This window comes from Prinia subflava, chromosome 3 (assembly GCF_021018805.1).
Source record: "Prinia subflava isolate CZ2003 ecotype Zambia chromosome 3, Cam_Psub_1.2, whole genome shotgun sequence".
NCBI classification, from domain to species: domain Eukaryota; kingdom Metazoa; phylum Chordata; class Aves; order Passeriformes; family Cisticolidae; genus Prinia; species Prinia subflava.
Window position 1 is genome coordinate 30,773,706 of NC_086249.1, and position 26,685 is coordinate 30,800,390.

Genomic DNA, 26,685 nt, shown 5'->3' on the forward strand with positions numbered 1-26,685 from the left:
TTAATTTACATTAAAATACATTAAAATTAATATGTTTTTTCAAGTGGAAATACAAGTGCTTCAGATTATTTTGTGATCATGTTAGTGATGCTCTACAGCAGTGATGGTTACATCCAGAGTTCAAAGTTTTGAAGTTTTAAAGATTAAAAATCAGATTAACACTTAAATAATTCATCATATATAATAAATCATAAAATTAAAAATAAAAACATATAAGTCATAAAACCCAGAATTTTCTGCAATACTTTAAATCAAAGTAGAATGATTTCAGTGTTCTTAGAGAAGAACACTGGGGTATCTGGGGTTTTTTTTGAGGCCCATATCAAATCATTTCTATTGACTACAATCTTATATCTCCTTTGATACATCAGGAAATATCACCGAGAAAGTATAAAGTGGTTCAAATAAACCAGAAACTGTTCTAACCTTTATCAGGATAGTTGATATTCTGAAATAGTTGAGTTGACTTCTTTGGTTTTTCACACCTCTCTGACCTTTTCAATTTTCTCTGGGAACAGAAACTCTTATGCAGAAATACCAAAAAGACAGCTACATGCTGACTTGCTTTCCCCCCACATGCCATAAATTTGTATTGAGTTTTGCAGGAAATGTAGGGACAGATCTGAGCTGTTGTCAGTTGATTTAGCCAGCTAAGGTAAACACAGTAAATACATTATTCAGGTTACATTTGAAGTTGGGTTCTTGAGACAAAAAATGTGAATATCAACATTAACTTTGGGATAAGAATTTGAACCAAATGGAACTCAAATTACACATTGAAATTTTGGAGATAAAGCTGTGCAACACCCAATGCTGGAGAGGGAAAATCCTTTGTCTTTGCTCTAAGTCATAATCTATGCCCTTGCACATTCATGAATCTCTGTAATATTTTGCTATTACTGTTTTGAGGCCACTGCAGGAAGGGAAGAGTAAGAGCAGATGTCTGTTCAAATGCAATGTCAAAAATTCTCTAACGAAAGCATGGAACAGTTAACATTGCAGTGACTGTGTTATCTACACAAAGAGCTTGAATGACCACGGTGACCACTGTCTACTTTATCCACCACAGGTGTTATTTCGGCAAGAGGGCCAGAGCAATAGCCAAGTTATAGAAACACAGAAAACCTCTGCAGTGGTACTTCTTCCTGATGTTGGGGTCTACATCATTGAGGTCTGTGCAGTCAGTGAAGGAGGGGATGGCACTGCAAGTCCCCAGATCAGAGTTCCATCTTTTTCAGGTAAGGTTACACTTATATTTGAACGTGTGGTACTTATAGTAACGCTCATTAACTCTGATATTCTCTACCAGAAAAACAATGTTCTCACAATTCTTTAGCTATTGAATAAAATCATTGATCTGAGTCTTAAGTTCTATGCTGAAACAAAGGTATCTAGTGACACTTGGGGTGTTTAAGATCATCTGAGGCAACCATGTGAGGCTGATGAACAAAGATGATTTATAGGAAACCTCTCCCTTTTGAGGATAACATCTAAAAACCTACCTGAGCTAGAGATGTTTGTATGTGCACTGGTGTTTCAAATAGCAATGTAGTCAGCTGGGATGCAATCCACAGAGACCAGCAGTGGAGCCTTGACAGCAATTCAGCTAATCTTCTGAATTTTAGGATTAAGACAAGAGCAGCTAAGGACATCTACAATGTCCTAAGGCATCCCAAACAGAGCTGGCAGATGGGATGTGGGATTTACACATCATTTTACACATCATTCTGTACCACCAGCCTGAGGTGTACTATGTGACACAGCTAAAGTGGCATGTATTTAAGTAGATGACCCCTGTGTACATGCCTGCTTGAGAATAAGCTGGATTTCTCTGCAAGTTCCAGTAAGTCCCTTGCATAATTATTACTTTATTTAATTATTTAATATTTATAGAAGTATTAAAGCGTAATCATTAGGTAAATTACGATGTCTAGCTGCTCTCTCCTTAGTTACTGTGATATGTTGAAAGAATTTAAAGTATCAATATTACAAAGGTAAGTAAGGGATGGGAGGATTAGTGGCAAGAACAACAAAGAAATAAATATCTTTCACTAAGCACAACAGGGCATTTTAATTATAACCTTCTGATAACACTTTACTTTTTGGTCCCTAAGAAGCACTAACCAAAAGGTATGAGCCTGAAACTTCAATCTAGAACTACAATTTCAGCTCTAGTCTGGTCACAAACTGCAGTGCTGTCATCAGAATGCAGAAGACACCAATTCCTCCTCCACGGAATATTTATTTCATATATCTTTCGAAACATAGTTCTAGGCCACAAAATACTCCATCTAATTAGACTATGCATATCATAGTCTATATCATATTGGTTCCCTTCCCATCTTGTTGCCACTACCACCCCAGAGCACACTTCCCCTTAGCATGGCCTTTTAAGACACTGCTGTGGTCAAAAATCAACACTGGACTAATGGACCAAAAATCACTTTTTCCTCTGGACAAACAGGGATCAAGGGCTAGCTTTCATTCCTTGTTCTAGGACAAAGATTTGTGACTCAGGGCAGCTTCTGCAGCCCAGTGGTTTTTTGAAGAATAACACAAAAAAACATATATCCTTTTGGAATTTCCTATTAATTTGCAGACCGAATATGAAGATCCAGAATGTGAGTTGCTGTAAGTATCATCATAAAATCTCTCCTGTGTAGGGAGCTCATTTTGTGATGGCAGATCTCACATGGTAATCCATTGCCTAAAAATTAGTCTTTTGCTGAAGGTAATAGAATACAAATTTGGGCAAATGGTAATATCTAAATGTACTGTACTGAGAACCATTTGCATAATTTGTTTCTTAATTACTTTGCTTTTTATTTCAGGAGGGAAAGTAACAAGTGCTCAGTCCACCTTACATGTGTTATCTACTTCCTCATCCTCTGTAACACTGCTTTTGGCACTGATGGTACCTTCAGCCTCATGGTGAAGGCTGCAGACTTTGTTGTTGTTGTTATTTGTTTGTTTTAACTTGATGACACCAAGGGATGGAGTTTTATGTCCGTGGAGAAACCCAAAATCCAAGGTAATGCTTAAAGACCCATCGGAATGCCTGTGGTGCACTTGGAGGAGTGTTGGAGACACGGTCAATAATTCATCAGGTTTTTATCTCTTCTTTATTTGTAAAAGTCCTCTGGGGAGGAGACCCTTCTTGGCCCAAAAATATGCAGATTTTATGTAATAAACTTTTGTAAGCAAAGGTAATTTCTGTCAAATCTATTTTCCTTTTTCAATATGTTCAAATTTGGTGAACACAGTCAGGTATCATCAGGTGTTTAAAAGGTGGTGTCTTGTACAGTACACCTGTATGATTTGGAGAAAAAAACATCCTTTTTTAAATATAGAACAAAGTTTGATACAGCTTTTTCTTTTGAATACTTTGCTTGCATCCCTGATAAATGGTTGTTCCCACTGACAAGGAAGAAAAACATAGTTTATATACAAAGACCGCTGCAGAAGTAAAGAAGAACTTCTGAAAATATATAATATGTATTCAATTAGCAAAAAGAATTGCCAATCTAATACTGGACATCTTACCTCAGAAAATAGCAAAATGGAGCAGAAAACCCATTTATTTTATTAACAGGTAAATGGAAAATTATCAAACACGGCTTGGGAGGAAATCAGTTGGTTTTTATCAAATACCACAAGAATTCATGTCCAATGAACGTTTCAACAGAAAATAAGAAATCAATTCCTACTGCAAATGACAATGAAAACTCCACTGGGCATTTAACCATGGTATACATTAAGCTACTAAGGGACAAATAAAGCAATGCAAGGAGGCAAACCTACTTTTCCCAACCACTTCTCAGTCGTAACTTTTTTTTTTCCCTTTGAGTCCAATTTTTGGTAACATTCTATGCTTTGTATAGGTGGTACTCCAGTTGAAATATATATGAAAGCATATTATGGAGAGAATATTAACATTTTTCAGAATGGCATTATCCACATATATGCAGACTGCAGTAGGATATATTTTGGAGAATTTTGTTTCTGAGAAAAAAATACTTGGAAAAGTGCTACAGAGCATCATTCCAATTATTTATCTAATTGGATCTATTTCTATAGCTCGCTGGAGATTATTCTTGTAGGTACTGTGTGCTATCAGATTTCATCCCCATTTTTTGCTGTACCAGACAATTTTTTACTCAATAGACAATTTGGACAATTTTTTCTCCTTTGGAAGACTTTCTCACATACTGGAACCTGAGGAAAAATGACTCCCAGGGAAGATGGTGTGCATGTTTGTACAATCATGGTGTGCACGGTGTTATGAAGGGTGGCATTTTACTAAAATATCTGGGGATCATGCCTAGGAAAAACATTGCAGTGCCTGGGAAGAATCAAGTCAAAAAGGGTTAACATGAAGGTCCTTATAGCATGGTTCTTCCAGTTGTCTATCCCTCTAAAATTTTTGATGAAAACCCATCTTAGCTGATGGGTTCCCAATTCAAAATGCTGTTATTTTGCCACTTCACTAGCAAAATAATTTTTGACTTTTAGAGAATACACTGCAACAGTGCTCTTTCTCAGCTGCTTCAAAACAGTAGTGAGGAAAGCACAACAGAAATGAGGAGGTGAAAAGCTGATGATGACTAAATATTTTTGCTTTTGAATATTTTATCAGTAAAACTTTCAGAGAAGGTTCAAGTCAAATCTTTGTTACCCATTAATATTTTAAATAATTTTCCAAAAAATGGTGTTTAAAATTACTTAAGTCACCATGCTGCTCAGAATACAAAGGCAGGATAGCTACCTAAGAATTGACTGTAGACATACAAAAAAGAGGCCTTCTATATCTCTGCTTCTGGAACAGCCTTTGAGATCAAAGACAGGAAAATGTAATATACCTTGCTGATAAGGCAAACTCACAGAGAATCACTACCTGCTGTCCCTTGTAAAACAGCAGCATTGCTACTGTGCAGAGAGCCTGCATCAGCAGTCCATCATCTGCCAAAATGTTAAAATAAATAAGAATAAAGTGATGAACCAAAAAGTCAAATGGCTATTTTATAAATTAGTTATGCATAATTTCCTCTATTTTTTATACAGTTGGTTGCCAATGCAGTTTATTTCAGAGTATTCAGAAAGGCTACATTCACTGCTGGTGGCATTTGGTTAAACTTTCTGATAACAATAAATGGATGTGCTTTATAGGAAGAATAAAACTCTGATAAAGAGACAGAGCTCCACCTAGACACATCTCCCTCTCTAGTATGAAGATACAAATAGAAATACTGAACATACCATCAGGTAATGTAGTTGTATTGCAGGGACAAAAGGAGGTATGTTTTATATTCAACATGAACAGAATATGTATTTTGCATCTTAAATATATTAATAAACATGTTTTAAATGTTTAAGTACCTATGTATTACCTATTTGTTACTTTGTAGAAGATGTTTCCTTATCATGGCATTTTTAGTTGCAAGGGAAAGCTTTTTCCTTTTTCATGTAAAAGATTGTAATAGTGCAGTCTAGCGTCACTGAGGAGACTGTATTTTTGTATAATGTCACAGGATCTGTTCAGAAAAAAAACAATTACAAAGAAACCTTGTTACACAGACCAAAAGAAAGCTTCTGTCATGGCCCATATCGAAATGTTAGATATATTGTATACAATCTGTATATATGCTATATATAATGGTATATACAGTGTGGAAGACACAGTAATACAATAGTTTCTGTGTACTGTTCTTGTAACATTAGATCTTTTTAATAAATTATTCTCTTTTTATTGACTTTTATCTTATCTGCTGTCCTCTCCTCAATTATATTCATAGAGTTCAAGGTGACACAATTATTTGGTTTTCAGCAGCAAGAACCTTTAAATTACATGATTTTCAAGAAGAAAGTAATGATTCTGCAATGATGAATGTGGAAAATACAACCATTAAAATGAAGTAATTTCTGGCATTGTTTTAATTTCACCTAAATTTTGGGTTTCTAAAGTAATTTTTTTTTTACAGCTAAATAACTGAAAGGTAAATGAAGGCCTGAATTGTCAAAATGAAACTATACCTAATGAAAATTGCAATGTAAATCTGCAATTTAGCATCAGAGATAAAGGTTCTCTGCATTAAAAAAATCATGAACCAAAGAGAGATTTATATTAGATTTTAGGGAAATCTAATCTTTTCTGGGAAGGTGGTGAGACTCTGGCACAGGTTTCCCACAGAAGCTGTGGATGCCCCACCCCTGGAAATATTCAAGGGCCTTGAGCAACCTGGGATGGTGGAAGGTGTCCCTGCAGATGGCAGGGGGTTGGAACTGGATGATCTCTAAGATTCCTTCCAACTCAAACTGTTCTATGATTTCCATGAAAAGACGAGCTGTATAAGGAGGTCCCCAAGGTCAATTCCCTATGCACTGAATTATTACAGTTCCTAGGACCTCTCTGTAACATTCCGTCAAGTGTCACTTGTACCCCACGGCTGTGGAGGCTCAAAAGCACAGCGTGGTCATGTCATGTTCAATTGAAAAGTTCAGTTGCTTTGTCTTATTCTTTAAGTACTTTGTGTGACTAACTACAATAGAATAACTTTCAAAAATACATATACCCTTTTGAGAAAAAAAAAATGGAACAATGGATAACCCAATTACAGCAAATAGTTTTCTTTTTGTTAGTTTTATTTGAGCTCTCAATAATCCCCAATCAATCCTTCATGAAATGCATATTTACAGTAAATGACTTTGCAACACAGTGCGAAGTCAAAAAGCCCATACTGAAAATAAAAATACACTGCCACAGTCATTTGAACTGAGACTTCAATTACAAAAGGGGTATGGCTTAAATAACATTTATATCAGTACTTCCACCAACTTAGTTGTGAATGTCACAGAAAACTGTAATGACCTGATTTTGCTGACATGGAGAACTATGCAAATTGAAAACCCATATCCCATCAGAACTTCTACCAAACTGCAACCCTGTTATGGCCATCATTCCTGTTCCTCTGAAAGACATTTTACTTAATTACTCCCTATGCTTTTGAGCAAAACAATGTCAAAGATAAGAGAAAATGAACAGCATTTTATTACAAGGTTAGTTGGCTTTAGGCTATAACAAACAGCCCCATTAAGCATGCTGACAGACAGGCTGCTTCCAAAAGTACAGATCCTGAGTTTACTCTAAGACTTTTCTCTCAATTCTAGTAAAGAGAGACCTGACTTTGTCTTTATTGTGGTTCATATCTTTAATACTTTAAACAAGATAATTATTGTGAATATAAATTAAAGCCTCACAAGCCTAAAAGATAAATCTAAGGATAATTGTACAATTTCAATGTTCACATTACTTCTTACAGCTATGAGGTCAATTGTAAGGTTCTTACAGGTCAGCTGTTCGAGCAAACCGGCAAAAAAAATTAGATGTGCAGCTATTCGTGCTTCTGTGCTACTTTTCTGCTGTCAGATTATTAACTAAGCACCACAGAGTCTATAAGAGGCCTCTGTCATCAGAAGAAACTGGTAAAGAAGTGTGAGATGCTTTGGTTCATCTTTTATTATGATGAAATACATATGTAATGCAAGAGGAAAATATACTCCATTTTGGTATGGTTTGGTGTTGGGGTTTTTTCACTTTTATGCTCAAATTCATGAGTTCTAAAGAAAACATAGAATAAAAAAACCATGAGAGTGCTCCTGAAAAATACAGTTAGCAAGACAAATAGAAAAGGCAGGCACCCATATGTGTTAATCACAAATAAAGTTATTCAGCATATTTTGCTTTTTGTACAGAAAATAAGATGGGAAAAGATATCATTTTCTTTTCCATAACATAAAACTTGTGAACAAAAATATACTGAAAGCAACTGAGGCATATCTGGATCAAAGGTTTAGCAAGTACAATTTTACTTTAAACTGCATTGCTCTGCTCCCTGGCTGAACAAGCATTTCCAATTCATAATGACACCATTTCTTATATTCTGCAAAAGCAACTTTTTAAGACAGGGTAGTAAAACAGGATAGTTCTCCTGATATTTCTTTAAAAATTTGTCATGTGGAGTGACTGAATGATTCAGAAAGGAAGCCCGGGGTCAATTGCTTACTTTTGAATTAACTCCTTCCCTTATTCTTGAGTAATATATACACCCAAATCTATAATTTTGGAGAGATTCATTCTTGATGACGATGTTTTATATGTGTGTTTGTTCCAATTAAAAAGTTTCACATGTGCTTTAGACAAAGTAACTCAAAATCTGTCCTGCTCTGACCACCAGACTGTAGTGCGTGGGCTGCCAGCTGATCAGTAGAGGTGAGGTTCAAGCCTGGCACTAGTACTTGGACAAGACTCAGAAACAAATTGTTGATTTTTTTCTAGATATATTACCTTTATTTCAAGTTGGTATTTTTATTTGTACTTTGCACTTTTATTGGTAAAAGTCAAATTATCCACAGTGCATGAGTGCCCCTTTTGCTCCAGTTACAGACATGAAAAAGCAATACTTCACTCAGCCCTACAAATTTCTGGGTAGTCCCTCCTTCCTTCTCCTGCCCTGCCCCGTAACAAAATGAAAAAGGTTATGTGTGTGTATGGAGATGGATGGGGGGAGGAGAAAAAAAAAGGGGGAGTCTGTGGGCACTGTCTCCCACAAGGACTACATGAAATTAACCCTGCCTCTCAACCTAGAGTGTTTGCCTTCCAACAAGCCATCTGAAATGGCAAGCCTTTTACCTTCCTAACATGAGAGGAAGCATTTTTACCCGTCTTAGAATGGCTGGACTGGAATATCCAAAAACAAGCTAGATTTCCACTGCATTCTGTCAACACTTTCTGACTTTCCCATGGGAATAGAAGCAAATCCCACAGCTTTTGAATGGGAAGTGAAAGGAATTTCATCACTACAAATTTTTCATATGAAAAAATCCTCTTGGGTGCCCAGGGTACCTACAATAGGAAATATCAATCTTTAATGCTCTTTAAAAAGCTTTGTCCATTAAATGAAGGAGATAACTTGGGCAGGTTGCAGACTGAATGTATTATTGCATTGTGAGAAAAAGGCTTGCAATGGCAAAAATTTTGTCAGATTTCTACTTTCTACACTTGAATATTTCTGGATTTAAGTTTGCTTTCCAGAACAGTAGTTCTTCCTTTTTGGCCATTTTTTTTTACACCCAAACATCTCTTGGAAGTTTCTGATGTAATGAGATCTATGACACTGAAAGTCCCCTGGCACAAGAGATTTCCAGTACCTTAAACTTTGGTGTGACAGCATATTGGCAAGCATACTCTTTGCTCAAGGCATAGCTACTTCCACAGTTCTTCCCCCACTAAGAAAATACTTACCTTCATAAACTACAGTGAGCTATTTCTGTTCTTATATGGCTGCTGAACTCTTTCTTACCTCTCATCAAAGAGTATGTTCTGTTAAGATATGGTAAGCATCTAAAAAAGGTGTTAAAACATGCACAGATCCAGTAGGTCTATTTTTATAGGCCAACAAACTAAACCAACCCAAAATAAAACTATGTTCTGTCCAGATTAATGGTGGGGGAGGGAGAGAAAGCCTATCACACTGCAAGCCCAACTTCATTTTTTGAATGTCAGTACAGAAAGATCTGTAGTGCCATAACAGCTTTTCACAAGGTTCCTGGTAGGGTGCTGTAGAGGAGGAATGGCAGCCAGGAAAAAGGACAAACAAGATTTCTGTCCATTTTTTGGCTTACACTGCCATTTTCACAGAGCTCAGTGGAAAAGTGAGAGATGTCTGGCCATCTTATATCTCCCTTGAAAACCTAAATCTCAGCATTATGATGATACAAAGCCCTTTCAGATAATTAAATGGTAGATAATGTTGAAGCACTTATGGACTGCTCAAAATTGATCAAGGGAAGAAAAGGCAGCAGGTACCTTTCAATGCCAATAAACATGAGATGAAGAAAACCTAAACTGTGCTAACCTAGTGCTGAGGGTGGAACTGACAAGGGAAACTCAGGAAAGGTGACCTGAAATAACCTCAAAGGGAGTCAGAAACTCGTGGCTCACCATACATTAGCTTCTAGAATGTATAAGCTGAGTTCCATCAAAAAGGTTATTGAAAGAAAGATTAAAAAACACTTTTCAGCAAGACAAAATTCTGGTTTTATCATAGTACTGGTACTGTGTGCACTCGAGGTCTTGGCAGCCCAGAAAAGATCATAATAGAAATAGCAAAGAGATAGACAACTCAAGGGACCAAGGGTATCATCTAGAACATCTGCCACCTGGGGAAAGGCTAAAAGGACAAGGGCTTCTCAGTTTGGAGACAGCAGGGCAGTGACTAATAAGCTATCATACTCCAAAGTACTAAAAAGACATGTGAAAGACTGATTCCCAAACCTCCTCTGCTTTCTGTTTGGAAAATGTGCTTTAAATTCAAAGATCCTTCATTATCTGTCCAGTGAATACTGAACTCACAAAGAAAACTCCAACACTGAAAAGATGCTGTTTCAGAATACTCCCTATTCCCAAGACCAGAGTAATCAATTCTACTCCCAGCTGTGATACAAGTTAGAAAGAAAAGGCTTTTGAGATCTGTGAAATCCTCAGCTGGATCTTTAAATAGTTTGCAGAAGACAGAAGAAGGAAATGTGTCTTCCTCTGCTTTACAAAGGGACACTCAAGCATGCATGGAAGATTATGAACGTACCCAGGCTGATGAAACCATCCTTCCCACATGGACATAAAATAGGAGTTGAAAATGGGTCTCCAGAATCACAGTCTAGCATTTCCACCAATAATTGGCTTTAAGACTTTATTGTTGCTCTAATTATTGCTGTTTAGGTTATATCCTCATGGTAGCTCTTGCAGACCATCTGTGTTACCTGCTAATAGCCAATCAACTCAAGACTGTAAAAAAACAAACTTTAGGATCTCCCTTCCTTGCACCATTTTTTAAGCTATACACAGAGCTTGGGAGAGTTTTAGGTAAGACAGCAGAGGAAAAGCTAATATCTGTTCCTATTCTTTTAAGACTAACAACATCACATTTACTGCCAGACCATCAGAGACTGGAGGAAATGAAAATGCAGTGGTTTTATTCCCTGTGTTATACGGAATACACTAAGTGGAATGATTTTGATATAATGTAGTAAAGAGGCTTGATTGATGTAGGTTATAATTTTAAAACTTAGTTTTCTGTTTCTGAGTACACATATACTCACTAATTAACTTGAACAGCAGTTTATAAGACCAGTTTTGACTCTGCCCATTTAATGAACAAAATCCAATCAACCACCCTGTTAGCGTAAATGGAAAATACATGTCTGCAAGAATGATAAATAACTGATTGCCAGAATGATTAGCATAACAGGCCTTGTGGAAAGCTATTTGGCATTCAGCTCTCACTAGCACATTTTAAGGATTGATACAAGCCTTGCTGTACTTTGCATTGGACATGCAGCTGATTTAAATAGGAAGACATATTTCCAGATCTGGTGACTGACATTTTCATTTTAATGTTTTACATTTGTGTTTATAAGAAAATGAATCATATTTTTCAAAGTGCTGTGGGTGTTTTCCCATAAAACATATGTTTGGTTCATTCCACTCAAAAAAGCCCCAACCATTCTAAGTGGCCTCAGATGCTCCAAGCATTATTGTGAGCTGAACTGACTTCAGGAAAGCTGTGCTGACTCACACTTGAGCAACCTGTTAACTTTGGAGTCTGTGTGCTCTACTCTGAAAGTTTTTAGACCCTCTGTATACTTCAGCTATCTGGGCTGTAGAACCATCCAGAAACTGAATACATCAGACTTCCCCTTGATTAAAAAAAATAGATGATATTTTTAATACACTTGAGGTGATTTGAAATGCTGCTAATATATAACAGGATATCTATACTTGAAAAATGGGCAATTCAACTGCTTTCTTTAGTTATTTATCTTTCATTGCAATTAGGCTGTGCTTTAGTATATTGGTCCATACTTTTAACATATTAGATTGTTCAAAAACCCCTTCAGATACAAAATAAATTTGGGAAGCTTTGCAAAGGTTGCCACACCTGTCACAGAATTGGCTTAATTTGGGCCAAAGCTTCTCCTGGACTCCAGGGTCCTGAGTCACCATCTCAGACTGGGTCAATAGAGCTGCATTTAGTGTTTCTTCCATCTCACAAAAGGATGGGTTCACTTAAGCCAAAAAAAGTTGAGTTGCAAATAAATTACATTTAAATTCTGCAAGTTAATATGAAGAGCTTGAAGTAACTGATTATTACAAGCAATTCACATTTTCAAATTACCCTGAAAATTTAGAGGCACACCTTCTAGAGAGACACAGGGAAATCCAGGAGGGAGGGAAATAACCTCTCAAGCTACCATAGATGCAAAAGGGATAAAAGAAAAAGGTTTGAACTGTACTATTGAAGTGAGCTATCATTCCCAGGAAACACAACATAAATAAAAATATTGCACTCAGTGTTTTCAACATCTTGGTTATCACCATAGCAGCACCTAAATACAGATGCAAATTGTCAATTCAAGGAATACTGATGTGAAACTGGGATCTCACTGATCATACATCTGGTGTGAGTAAGAGTGAGAAATGAATGCAGAGGAGTATAATTAAAGAAATTTTAAAATCTTCACTCTTCCAAAGTACATAATTTTAAATCTTAGAAATTGCCTTATACTAGGTGGAAGAAAAAAAATCCAGCAAAAGAGGAATTCAATTAAATATCTTTCTGGAAAATCTGAAATGCTTCTTGGACACCCTTCCCTTATTAAATATTCATGGAAGACACACCAGATAACTGCAGCATCCTGTGTGCAGACTCTCTTGCCCTTCTTGCCTGTGCATCTCACTCTAAATTGTCAGTCATAGGAAGGAAAGGTCAATAAAAGATTCCCTATGTTCATGGCCTCTTTCATGCCTGAAGGGTGAAGACAACTTCACCACCAGTAACTCTGAACTGACTGAACACAAAACCCTGACCTTGCCTCTGTCCCTCAACACCAGCACCAACCTGAGCAGCTGCTGAGAAGCAGAATTTCCATTTGCTGTATCTCTCCTGCAAAGCCTGGCATGATCTGATTTAGGAAGGAAAATGCCCACCCCATCCTAAAGCACACCATGGAGGTGGGCTTCAAAGGCTTGTGAATACTGAACTTGTTTTGAAGAGTTAAGTTTTCATAATTTCTAATACCTTGGAAGGTTTTTCTTTCATCAGAAACCTGGTAAACCGCTCCAGACGTGTTGCTGGAATAGCAGCTTCCCTGACTCTCCACTCAGAATATCTCAGATTAGCCCATGTGCAGCATAATTATTTTCTTGTTTATATCACGCATACATGCAAAAGAGAAATGTGTTACACTTCTACTCATTTACCCAATATTTACAGAAGTGTCCAAAACAGTGGAAAGCAGTCACTGAATTTTTTAAAAAACACCTCTCTGTATATGTACAAAGGCATCCCTTAGAACTGAAATGCTAGTGTATTATAAAGAGCTGATTTAAAAAAAGAGAAAAAAAAGAAAAAATAAAAGAACCCTACAAAGTACAAAGCACTGTATTTGCCACTTTAAAAAACACTACCCCTCTTCAGACTTTCCAGAATTATTCTGTGCAGTTTTCTGAATAATTTGGCATGTTTCATTTCCAAAGCAAGGTTACACAATGGAGATTAAATGCTAATGACTTCTTTTGTTCTTAGTTTGTTTGAACCCGTAGCTTCTATGACCCTCAATAACTGAAATGTAAACTGAAATAATTTCTTTGCTGTGAAACACACTAATAAGATCTGCATGTCTCACACCTTCACACTGATGCTTTTCTCTGGTACTCAAGTCCAAGCTGGACATATTTGCTATTGTATCTGTCAGTCAAGATGGGCATACTGTAGCTAAAAGCAGTTTTCCATCCAGTTTTCTAGTATTTGTATTTCAGCCCATGGTTTCCCCCATATACTCCAGGAGCAAAGCAGGAGTCTAAAACTTCTTTTTCTGTGATACAGTGGTGGTATCTACAATTCACATTGGCTGTCATGCACACATGCAGACTCGTGCACATCTCATGTATCTACATAAATATCAGTTGACACTGTCATGATGGTTTCTTATCTCTCCTGGAATTCATTCAAAATAGCATTGCTTAATGTGTGATATTATTACAGTGCCCAATTAAGCAAGAAGTGACTAGGATAGATGGTGACCTTTTCCAAGTGATTTTTCCATAGATAACACGCTGCATGAAATGTGAAACTCTGGCACCTGAACGAAAGCCATCAAAAAGGAAGACTGTTCTCTTTTATACTCCCATTCTAGAGCACTGTGCAAATGACTAGAATCTTTAAGGCAAGAGCTAAAGCCTAGCATGTGACATTTCATTTTCATAACCTTTTCAATCCATGAAACTATGTTTTTAATGGTACAATCCTCGTAAATTATTAATGATTTTGCTGAATCTGACAAAATTTATAAGGCAATAGTCTCAGCATCATTTATAAGAATACCTATTATGTGTACTGCAGGTATAGGGAGACAATCGTAGCAGAAAAGTGAAATAGTCAAAAAAAAAATGTAAAATAACCTGTGATTTGTGTATCACTGCATTGTGTTATTAACTTGAAAAATAGTTCTACTTCAAAGGAAATGTCAGTGAGCTTTGTACAGTTTTCAAGTAAGGCTCAATTTGGAGTAATAATGAACCTTTCTTAGGCAGAGATGATTTTTCACAGAAGAAAATTTTAAATTATCTCTCTTATACTTTGAGTATCTCTCTCATGGACCTTGCAAAGATCCTAAATATACATCCTTTAATTGGATGAAAAGGCTTCTTATAAACAGGTAATAAGAAACAGGTTTCAAGAGGACATTTTCTGTTTTTACATAAAATGGTAACGTTAATTTCCCTTTTAAAAAAACCTTTTTCTGCTAATTATTCAAGCTCTATTGGCGTCTTTTTTATTGCTGGGAGTTTTAAGAAAGTGAAGGGCATTATCAGTGATGATGAGCAAAAATTATCCTGCTTAAGGCAGAAGCCTGAAAAGCCTGTTCGCCACACAGGGATTTATTTTCTGCTTTTTTGTACCTTTCCACCTCTGCTCTGAATTCTGGAGGCACATAGAGAAGGTGCAGAGTATAGAAATTATATTAGTCTATAATTTCCATATGAGATTGTAAATTTATGAAAAATTACAAGAAATTCATACTGGAATGTCCTTCATTGGCATAGCTCTCTATTTCTGAATGGGTATCATAGAAAGAAGAATTTAAATTTTCTCCTTAAGTGAAGTGACCATCTCAGTGTTGGCCAAGTCAGATAAGCTGTTTCTTATAAGGAGATGAACTGTTATAGCAATATTCTTCACAAGAATAGAAATAAGAGTAGAAGAACAGTTAAGGAATTACTTTTAGGTTGTCCCAGCAGGATGTAAAAATTCTCCTCAAGAGCCCTGTCATGAAAATGGGGATAAAAATCCAACTGAAATGTGAACTAGCCAAGTAGTACTATGATATAGTCAGTGTAAAAGACAGCATTTTACCTTCTAAAGCTCTAAGGCATTGGAATCACAATCTGTTCCAAGGAATCTCAGAGACAGTATTTACCGAATTAATAATGGTTTACTTAAAAATTGACATTGTTTTCTGTGTATCATTTTTGCAAAAAAGGAAATATTTATTTGTGATGTAGATCAAGAATTTTCAATTGCAAGTCTAATGTACATTTATTTATTTCCACAGGTATTGCTGACTTGTAAATATTCATATCAGAACTTGATGCTCATTAGAACTTAGATGCCTTGAAATAAGTCCTTCTACTCTCTTGCTCTTTAATTTAGATGCACAGACATTTCTTCAATTTTTAATTCCATAGCTTTATGTTATTCAAATTTTTTATTTATTTTTTGCTGCAATTACTTTACAAGTTTTTTTAAAAAATAATTCAATTTAGTCCAGAGACAAGGTTTTTTCAGAAACATGGGTCTTTAAAACTTACAGATGTATTATAGTCCTTAAGAAAATTGTTAGGAAAATGCAGCATTTTCACACCAAGGCAAGGTGAGAACAGGAGCACTAGGAGCTCTGAAAGCTAACAACTCAATTAAAATAATTGTCTGCTCAGGGTGTGGAAAGAGAACAGAGGACAAAAAATAAGACTAAAATAAAGCTAACAGGTAAATTTTCATTCAACTTAAAATCTTTATAAATTTTCAAAGATCAAGATTGTTCTATTCTTTCACCATTAAAATGGAAAAGAATGGAAAAGCACCACCATTAAAATGGAAAAGAAGCTTGTTCTGTTTCAGTTACCAGAAGCAGGTTGCTTAGACCTTTGTAGTCAGTGATCCTTTTCCAAGATATGGTTCTCATTATGTGGTAAATTCCTTCCTACGTAATTAAACTCTGCCTTGAGTATATGGCTTCTACTTTCTTCTCTGATGTGGAGCTATGGTACCATGATATTAGAGAATAGAGACTTTATCATAAGATTCTACCTCAGAAAGTTGGATCCTGCCATTTGCCTTGATATTGTTGGACATATAGAAATTTATTTTATTGATTTTCCCTCCCTTCAAGCACACACTCTGATTCTCCTGTTTCCACCTTTTACTCGTGAATTTCCTCATCTTTCTAAAGTTAACAAATTCAAATCATGAGGAGATCTATTTTTGCACGGACGTTTTCCCTTCTGATTATCTAGCCAGAATAGGCTGGCATTTGATTCAAAAGTACCTCTGCATAAAGTGTACTATCTGTGAGCTATTTTTACACGGGAATTGAGCTACTGGTGCATGACTCTCAATTCTGATAGCTCAGATAGGAAGAATTAAGCCCTAATGTTAGGCGAATAGTCAACAATCTATTAAATCAAGTATTTGCAATAGCAGGAACTGAAACTGATATCTCAGATAATCTAAGCATTTCAGCTCACAGTCACTCCTGCTCCCTGGCAATTATGTTGCTTCTCTTTGACCTAATCAAATTTTGGTATAACCACTAGAACAGAAGAGCACATCCTCAATAGTGTTATGTCTTAAGAACTATGAGGTACAAATTGGTAGTGTCCTCATTAGTGCTGCAGTAAGTAAAGTACAAGGGGGCCTGAGAGGAAATCCAGTATGTAATATTAGATAAAACAGGCAAGGACATAGAAATACTCAGTGTTTGTAAAGTGACGTTAAACAAAAAAGTTTTAGCAGTAAGGTGTGCATTTCTAACTGCAAGAATAAACACGAGGTCTATTGCTGTCTTATGGAGTCTCTACTAGATAGAAGCTGCCTGTTTAGAAGTCTACCATTAGGGTACTCAGGTACAGCCAGACACTAAAGCTTCTATCCAGAAAATTCCTTTCCTCACAGAAAATTAAGGTTGAGCAGCTAGAGCATTCCCATCTGTTATGACAACCCACAATCCATGTAAACCAAGAAGGGCTGCAACCCCCACGTGCAGTGTTTGGGGTGAAAGAGAAGCCCAGCAGGTCTCACCACAGACCTGCTGGAATGGCAGAGCTGTACTGCACTAGGCAGAGCTTTTGAAAAAAATAGCTTCAACTATAATAGCTTCAACTTCATTTAAGATGACTTTAAATGTTTTCCAATAAAATTTGACCTCATAAACAGTAGAAGTGTTCCAGTTTTTAGAAGCATTATTTGTTAATTATGTGAAGGTGTTTCCCAAAATACTAAAGCATACATTATGTCCAAGATGTGCTATTTAAAGGATGAAAAAGAAAATTCTCACTAATTAAAACAGGAGAATAACAAAAATTTTATCACAGAACAGAAAGTAGGAGAAAAATAGCCGGGCATTTTACCCTTCAGAAAGATTTGATTATTTCAAGACATTACAGTGCTAACAGGTCTCATTTCCCTGACGTAATTAGCAAAGGAAACAAAAATTACCTGCAGGTTCATTAAATAAATCAGCACTGTTGCTCATTGTGAAGTTAATGATGAGTAGTGCAGATGATTGTTATGGACAGGGTTAGTACACTTGATATTCAGCAGTCTCTTTATTAAAGAATCTATGTTCCCAAATTTTGGCATTCAAACATTTTTCCTGCTTCTTCTTTTGATAACTGAAAATTATTCTAACTGGGACTGAATTTTGCAGCCTAATTAAGAAAAAGATTTTTCAGAGTGAAATAAATTAGCTGTCATATCTGCTTCTATGAAAGAGTTTTGCTTACATTCATGTCCTGTACTTCAGACCCACCAGCATCATAATGCTGGTACTTATTGTTGTGAAACTCTCAATTTAATATCACTTAAGGAGCCATCAGGCTATTAGCTTTCTTTGCCAGGAGGTAGCCTCTCATGCAGCAATTTCCATTCTAAGCTGGCAGGGAGTCTCTGTCTCATCCTGGTTTCCAGCTTTGTGCTGTTCCACCTGGACTGCCACAAAGCAATTCATGTACACAGGCATGAAATCCTCAGCCCTTTGAGGAACTGAACTGTTCTTGCACTTCCATATAAGGTTCTCCCAGAATCACAGGTTCACTTTAATGCTTTTGGTCTTTATCTTCAAGATGATTGATCACCCAGGTCCACTGTGTGAATAAATATATATTTGTATTAAAATGGTAATCCTACACTTCAGAGGAAAAATAGTGGTGAACAGCTCTATTTCTCAGAATGAAAAACAAAACAAAACAAAACAAATCAAACCTTTCTTCCGTAAAAGCAGAGCTCATTGCTCATAACAGATACGCTCTGAAAATTTCTTGAGAAAGGGACTGCATTTCTACAAGAACTAGAGAAAACGCAGCTTTATCATCTCTGTTCTGATTTCACATTTCTTACCTGTTTCCACAAAAATAAACTCAGGGCAGCTTGGTAGATACTAACTTTTATCACATATACCAGCCTCAATTGCTCTAAGGTATCAGAATGCCATATTTTTCTTAATATTCTATTCCAAGGGAATGTGATATATTGATGTATAATAACTACTGGCCTGAGTTTTATAGAATAGTAGTACTGTCCTTTCAGCAGTCTTTCAGCTATCCAAGAAAGATTCCCCAAGAAGTTCCATCTATAAGGGTCTTTTAAAAGTATTTTGCAGCTCCCTGCAAATGTTTTAAAAGTTATTTAATATTAAAAATTAATTAGTGGCAGTTACTGTATTGAATAATCAATTTTAAAATATTTTTCCCTCCAGTCAAAATTTACCAGGATTTTGTAACAGAGGAATAAATGTGCTCCCCATTGCCTTGGCCACTTTAAATAGGATGCAACAGATGGAGTTTATCTTGCCCTTCTGGGAGAAAAAGCCAAGCAACATCCAGCTGAGCAGCAGTCTGGGAGTCAGAGGAAACCTCTCCCCTAAACTGACCTTTTTCCTATTCATTTATCTTTGTTCACAAGTGTCAAAGAGCAATCAAAGCCAAGGCTTTATTTTATAAGGCCTTAGTGTGAACAGCAGAGTAAGATTCACCATGTGTCCAAAGCTTGGAAGCCAAATCAGAGTTCGCTGTCCGAACTACCATCCTTCAAAAGATGGAAGTATTTTCTTTTAAACCTGGTCTACAGGTAATGTAAATACCATTTTCACGTAAATTAATAGAAAGTGAGGAAAGAGAATAAAGCTACTGTACCTGTGTAATATCAGTAGTTACCTCTGAAGTGAATAGCTTCAGGTATAAAGACCTGTTTAAAAATCAAACATAAACCACAAACAAGTAAGAAAAAAAAAAAAATAAATTTGCTTTCAGAATTTCTCACAGTATACTCAACTACAAAGTGTCAGGACAGCTCAACCCAAGTAAAAAAATTACCATGCACATCAAAATAATAACATACAATTTTAAAACCTACTTTTTATTCACAGAAGCCCACTTGCTAGATTTATGTATAGGAATATTTCACAAACCCCAGAAGTTCAGCAAATATTAGTTACTCTATTTATTCCCATTGCAGTTTAAGGTTATTCATCTGGCAGTTTCTAAGGGAACAGCCTTCAATTATACGAAGTGTTATCAGAACTAGAATACCCTTCTGAGAGAGATAGGTCTGCAAAAAAGTCACATCAGAACTAAATAAATGAGCATAATATATCTGTACTTATGTATGTATGTGCTTACACAAGCTCAGAGGTGACTGGCAGATGGCATTAGATCAAGAGAGATTAAACTGCTTGTTTTGTTTAATTACTAAATTTTCTTGTCTGTTTCTTACAGAAAAGGTATGAGACTAATCTCAAAGAGTTCTCAAACTTTCCTATAAATATCACTAACTGCAAACAGTTACGTGTTAGGCCCTTGCTGGAACACAGGTTTGTTTTTGTTAAAGTACTTCAAGTTTTGCAGATCGGGAGGCGTTAATGATGTGGCACACACTCAAAAGGCAGCCCAGGCTTGCAGGAATGCTAAGCTGTTGAAGGATGAACTCGCCAATATCAGCAAGAGAGACTCAAACCTCTTATGTGTCTCACTATTGTTAGGCAGGAAATATGTCATGCCTCAAGATAGAAAAGAAACAACTTTAAAATATGTTCAGACAATGTCCTTTCCTTTCCTTCCCTTCCCTTCCCTAGCAGCTTGGAAGTCTTGAAATAAATTAAAGTACTTGAAATCCCTCCTCTGGATCTTTTACATTTTTTCCTGATACCTGGCATCCCCACAGGTAGTGATTATTACCCCTCGAAGTAGCTCCTTTAAGCACTTGTTCTGATGAGTAAACTAAGTAAAAGCACAATTCCTAAAGCCTAAATCATTGCAGAGAAAAATTTCCCTCTTGAAAATCTGGCTGTCCATATCCGCCAGGAGGAACAAGAGCACAGAAAAGCCGTGTGGATAAACTAAACTCAGCAGGAGAAGTGTTAAGACTGGGCTATTCTGCAGCCCACTGGTGACTTCTAGTCATTTTATTCCAGGGAAAAGTTGTCAAAAGCAAAGATGACAGCCATTGCTCTTCTCCCACAGAGTACAGCATATAAAAATGCTGAAGTCAATACAAAGCAGCCTGTACTACCCATTTGTTCTCTAAATCCCTCTGTCTTTTCCTAAGCTCCAGAAAGAGCAATTTTGCAGCAAGCCCAAGACAGTCCTTTCCTAAGCTCCAAAAAGAGCAATTTTGCAGCAAGCCCAAGACAACCCAGCAGCTAAATGCTGTCAATATACCCAAAGGTAAGCTCTTAGAAACATTTCCCTCAGCTGAATTGCACAGAACTGCAAGGTTTCTTTTAGACTGTGGGCCAAATCCCAAGATCTTTACTCACAGGTTCTCTGTTTCTGCTAAAATTATATTGGAGTTCTGTACAGGTTTCCTGGGGCAGGAGTTTGCATAACAATGGAAGATACACAGCATATACAAAAATACTCCATTATTATTTGTCTTTCAGGGAAAATGTAAGGATGGAAGTTTGAGGATCCAAAATGCACATGTAAGAAGCACTCTCCAACAACAATCTCTCGTCAGAACCAATCTTATGCTACTCATTTGGGACTGTAAGTTTGTTTTTCAATCAAAATAAATTGGTGTTTTTAAAATCTTTTCCACACACTTCAGTGCAATTAGTAATTGTTCCTCTTCACTTTCAAAGAACATAAAAGACTAAAGAAAAAAACCCCTGCACATCGAGCAGAGTGCTATGGAATTGACAGAAGTGAAAATGATTGCAGCAACCCGGCACCGTGCTTTGCTTGCACTGTGCAGAATACTCCATCAATTTTAGAAAATTCTTTCATTTTCACTGAAAGATAGGAATGCCATAGTTAGTCCCCAGCTGATGTATTGGAAACAGGCTTCTTTTAGTTTTATAAATCCTGCCAGGAATTTTAAGACCTCTGCCTCCACATATAAGACATCAGGAGGAGCACTATGCAGGTACCTTCATATTTATAGTTTATTTTGAGATATTTCCATGCAGTAGGTTGAAGAGAGGAAAGCAACAGAAAAAAAGACCCTCTCTAAAAGTCATGAAAAGCAAAATGTGAGAAATAGTCTATGTGTGCATAAATAGATCAAGGTTAAGGATGGGGGAAAAATAATTTCATGAAGTCTGGTATGTATAAACCATATCAGCCTGAAGCAATTTGCCTAACACTGCAGCAAAATTTACACTGTTTTGTACAATACCACTGCATTACTCATTAAATGGCAGCATTAAATTAACAACCTGAAGCATCAGGGGGCCTTTGCATGCACATGGAATTACTGAATTAACGGCAGCAGAATAAAAGACTTTAATTCTCTGCTTTTAAATCGAGCTACCTCCTTGCCTTTTATGAGTGTGATTTATTGAAGGTGCATCAGTGCACAGAAGCTTTGCTTGTATTGCCTTCCATGCTTCATTAGGAAATCCTCTATAGGCAAGACAGGTTTTATTATCACTGACAAGGAACGTGATAGCACAAAGATTGCCAGATAAATTCTAGAGGCCCAGAAGAGGCTGTATACCTGAAATGCACCATCAACAGAGCTGGGAGGGGTTGTCCATCAGGCACCTGCCCCACCACATCCCAGATGTTGTCTGTAAGTTAAGGCTGTCCATGGCCTTCTCCAGAAGCAGTGGGAGAGAGAGGCACTTTGTTGTCCTCTATCAGTCACTTCTGTTGCTGAGACATCTAGGAACACAGTGAGAGGGCCACAGCTCCAATGATAGGATCTGGTTTCAGGTGCTTTTCATACCCTGTTCAAGGCCAGGACGAGAGAAAGGCATGAACACAAGGACAAAGGCTCGAGCACGATGCAAAAATGGAATTGGTTTGTGATGGGATAATTATTTTCTGCACTGTACCTGCTATGAGGATGTATTTTTTATTTGTGCTGAACACAGTGTTGTTCACAGGAATGATTTTGTCACTTCTGAGCAGTGCTTACACGGAGTCAAGGCCTTTTCTGTTCCTTGTCCCACCCCCCAGGGAAGAGGCTGAAGGGGCAGAGCCGTCCCCAACTATGGCACTGTGCTTGGCATACCATGCTGGGGGAAGGAGCAGGAAGGAAGCAAGGGGCATTCAGAGGGATGGCATTTCTCTTCTAAAGCCACTGTTTTGCATGATGGAGCCCTGCTGTCCTGGAGAGGGCTGAACACCTCCCTGCCCATGGGAAGTGGTGAATGAATTCCTTGTTTTCCTTTGCTGGCATGTACAGCTTCTTATTTACCTATTAAACTGCCTTTATCTCAACCTACATGTTTTTCTTTAGTTCTTACAATTCTCTCCCACATCCCTCTGGAGGACAGGGAGCAAGAGAATGGATGGGGCTGAGCAGTCAACTGAGATTAAATCACAACATCTACAAAAGTTTCACAGATTGAGCAAAGCACACATACACAGAAAAGAATTAAGCCATTTTAATATATATATTTTTATAGCAAGATTTTGAAATCACTTTTAAAATTAATATTTATGGAGTTAAGAAAAACTGAGATTAAATTATTTTTCACTAAAAGAAAAACACTTCAATCTCATCCAGAAGATAAAAAAAAAAATTAATTCTGCACAAATTTTTTATTCAGCTAAAAATATAAAAAAACCCCCAGTTATTGACATAGCATTCTCTTTTCTTTCCAATCTTAAATATTTATAGCCTTACTAAATATTGTTAAACATTTGCAGAATATCATGCCAGAGGCTTTAATTTTAGCACAGTTGAAATCACATAACAAGAGTCACCTTTGAGGTAGGATAGTTTTAGTGAATTCTATAAATCCTGTTAGTGACACTGCATACTCTAAACTTCCCCTTGTTGACACAGTTATTTATACCTACAAAAATGCAATTCTTCTTTTAATGTAGTTTCCTTAGAGATTAGACACACAGATTCTACACACAGATTACAGACATACCTAAATAACAACTGGAAAATATGAAAGAATAAAAGACAAATAAATATTAACAAAGAGGTATGAAATGTTTCATTACTGGTAATTTAAAATGTTTAAAACACATTGAAACATTCCTATTACTGGGACATTATTACATTTACCTTTACATGTGAAAAATTCTAAGAAAGAATTTATTCAAGGGCTAGAGGTAAAATCTGTCCTTGTATCTGAAGTTTTGCAGCACCACCCTTCAGCACAGAAAATATGTTTTCTTACAAAATGATTGCAGCAAAATAGTCCCTAGAGTTGAGGTTAAAAAGGCCACCAAGCAATACTGACCAGGCAATAGCCTCTTGCCTAGAGAATTAATTTAATTTTTATATAAAGTTAAATTGAGATTCCACCTGGAAGTGAGTCATAGATGCTTAAATAATAGTAAATAACTTTGTTTCCTGTTTCTTTACCTGTGGCTAACTGTAATTAAATACTTGCCTGTGAGTCACTATGAATCAAGTAAAACTCTGTAGTATTATTGTAACTCAGTTTTACACTACTTTGATTCCACTTTTACATTACATTGTCATTCCTGTAAGTTCTATTACTGCCAACTTACCTTTTGCTCAGTGGACACTCCAGCTCTGTGTCCCTGTAGGTAGTTCAGCAAAGGAAGTTGAGGGTATAGAATAAAAATGAAATGGAAGAATTAGAGAATGCCATTATGACTCTGTTTCACAGCATTAAGACCTGGCTTGGGAAATTTATTGTTCTTGGCCCCAGTAATAAACTATGGTCTAGCTGTGTTGAACCTTTTTATACACATTGTAAATTGTTTTGGTGACAAATATTAGCTAGGTCTACTGTTCAAGCAGAAAATCATCTTTAATCACACATACAAGAAAAATATGTCCCCTGCAGTAGTAAAGAGGGAACAAACCAGGAAAAAAACACCATCATTACAAATACAGACAAAACCTTTCTCACAAAAATCGGAACTGTACTGATTATGTCAAATATGGTCATAATAGTACACAATGCATTTGCATTTTACTCTGCTGATGTTTCTTGTGTCAATGAGATGTAGTTCCCAGAGAGCAATTCTGTAAAAAGAAAAGTTCACAGCATTCACATGCTTGCTGCAGGAGGTGTTGTACTTGTATACACATACGTACTGTAAAAGTTAATTCTTTGGTCCTCTAGATACATTTAAATTGCTCAGATTAATATGGTTTTTTGCCAATCCAGAGTTTTCAGGGCAGAACTGAGTAAAACGTAAGTAAAAACGTAAAATATTGAAAAAAAATGAAAATATGATTACAACAATTCATGACATGGAAAAAGCCTTTGAGAGCCATTTCTTTGGGTACATGTGGGTTCCTGAGATTCCCTCATCTTACTCATACAAATAAGAAATGGTGAATCCAAAAATTCTTTAAGCTAATCCTTTGCCACTTAAAAATCATGAACCGAGGAAATGAGTGATATTAAAGTAGAACTAAAATTGAAGCTTTGTACAGTTTCAAAAGCTAAAACAGAAAGTGAACATTTTCTTATTGAAACCAATTTTTGTTAAGCTCTCTGATATGACTGACATCTTTTATTGCTATTCTTTGAGTGGCAGACCTTTATTCACTATTAAAAAGACTGAAAACATCAATTTGAATTCTTCAGGAAGATGAATAAGCAGCATAAGCATAAGCATGCAGAAATATAGTGAAATGTAGCATGATTTGTTTGCAAGGTTGCAGTTTGCAACTGCAAAGTTGATCCGTGCTTTATAAGTACTAGCTGCTGCTTTGAAGAGGCATTTGAGTGTGAATGTAAGGGAAAACAAGGAAGAGAGATATGTCATAAAACTGCTACTGAACTTCTTATCATTAAAGAGAGAGAATCCAACTCATATATCTCTGAACAACATACACAAGAGTCACCTTTAAGTTACTCTTTCCAAAACTGTGAATACAGATATAAAATTCAGCTGGTTTTCTGGGTTTTTTTTTTTCTGATAATCCTCCACTGTAGCTTTCTGTTTTCTATCTTAATATTTCCTGCTTGTTTTCATAGAAAACAACATGAAGCCAAATGCTGTCACTGTAAAGAATATTAAATATTCAGCTTCATTATTCTGGTTTGTGAAAATACATTTCCAAATCCCATACAATAGCTCCATGGAAATAATGCCTTATCAGATGTAGCAAATGCCACAGGGACTAGACCTGATGAGTATAAAAAAATATTGAGAAAGAGAAAAGAAACTAAGACTCTCTGGAGAGTGGAAAAAGATGAAACAAAAACTGAAACAGTAAATCCTAAAATAAAGTCAAGAGGGCATGCAGAAGCATCCAGGGGGAAGAGCTAGCACACAACAGTGTAAAATGAAAGACACTGACTTAGCAGGTTTAGGAAAAAGTATCAAAAAAAAAGCAGGTACAGCCTCATGCATCTGAAACACCAAAGAGTTGACACAGATCAGCTAGACAAAGATAAATATGTGATAGTGAAAAGAAATTCATACTCACAGACACACACAGACACAGAGACAAAAAGAACAGAAAGTTATTGTTTCATAGTTAAAGCCAGGATGTCCTTATAACACATTGATGTCTGCAAAGTCATGCTGTGAATCCTTTGAAAGTGTGATCCCCATGGGATTCCACTACCTTACACATAAGGTAGCTTTTATTATAATATTTTGAACCTGTCATTTTGAACTGAAGGTCTAGATTAAGTACTAATAAATGGCTATCACATGAATGTTTCAGCTACTTATGGGTGAAATAACTGAATCTTCAACCTTATTTCTACCTCACAGATGTGCGTTGATCACAGTTCTTGTTCAGATACCAAAGGTCATATTAAATAGCAATATATTTTCGTAAGATTTTTAGCATTTACAACATTTACAGCATTTACACAATCATTATCTATTCTCCAACACAAAACACCACATACTGAGTAAAAAAGTTAAAAGTAAAGGGCAAGGATAGGAGA

At 36.4% G+C, this 26,685-nt stretch overlaps 1 protein-coding gene and 1 long non-coding RNA gene across 7 annotated transcripts in view; one reads left to right on the forward strand and one right to left on the reverse strand.

Annotated features, from left to right (window-relative positions):
* CNTN5 (contactin 5) overlaps positions 1 to 5,750 on the forward strand; it is a 605,427-nt gene extending 599,677 nt beyond the window's left edge. For all 6 annotated transcript variants that reach the window (XM_063394532.1, XM_063394528.1, XM_063394530.1 and 3 more), the window contains 2 exons: positions 1,070 to 1,238; positions 2,832 to 5,750. In XM_063394532.1, the coding sequence (XP_063250602.1) occupies positions 1,070 to 1,238; positions 2,832 to 2,935 (273 nt within the window). In that variant the 3' untranslated portion in view covers positions 2,936 to 5,750. The remainder of the gene's footprint in view (positions 1 to 1,069; positions 1,239 to 2,831) is intronic.
* Positions 5,751 to 22,334: 16,584 nt separating this feature from the next.
* LOC134549100 (uncharacterized) overlaps positions 22,335 to 26,685 on the reverse strand; it is a 49,856-nt gene continuing 45,505 nt past the window's right edge. The window contains exons 3-4 of the long non-coding RNA XR_010079996.1: positions 24,311 to 24,343; positions 22,335 to 22,560 (exon numbers count right to left, since the gene is read on the reverse strand). This is a non-coding gene — a long non-coding RNA (uncharacterized LOC134549100). The remainder of the gene's footprint in view (positions 22,561 to 24,310; positions 24,344 to 26,685) is intronic.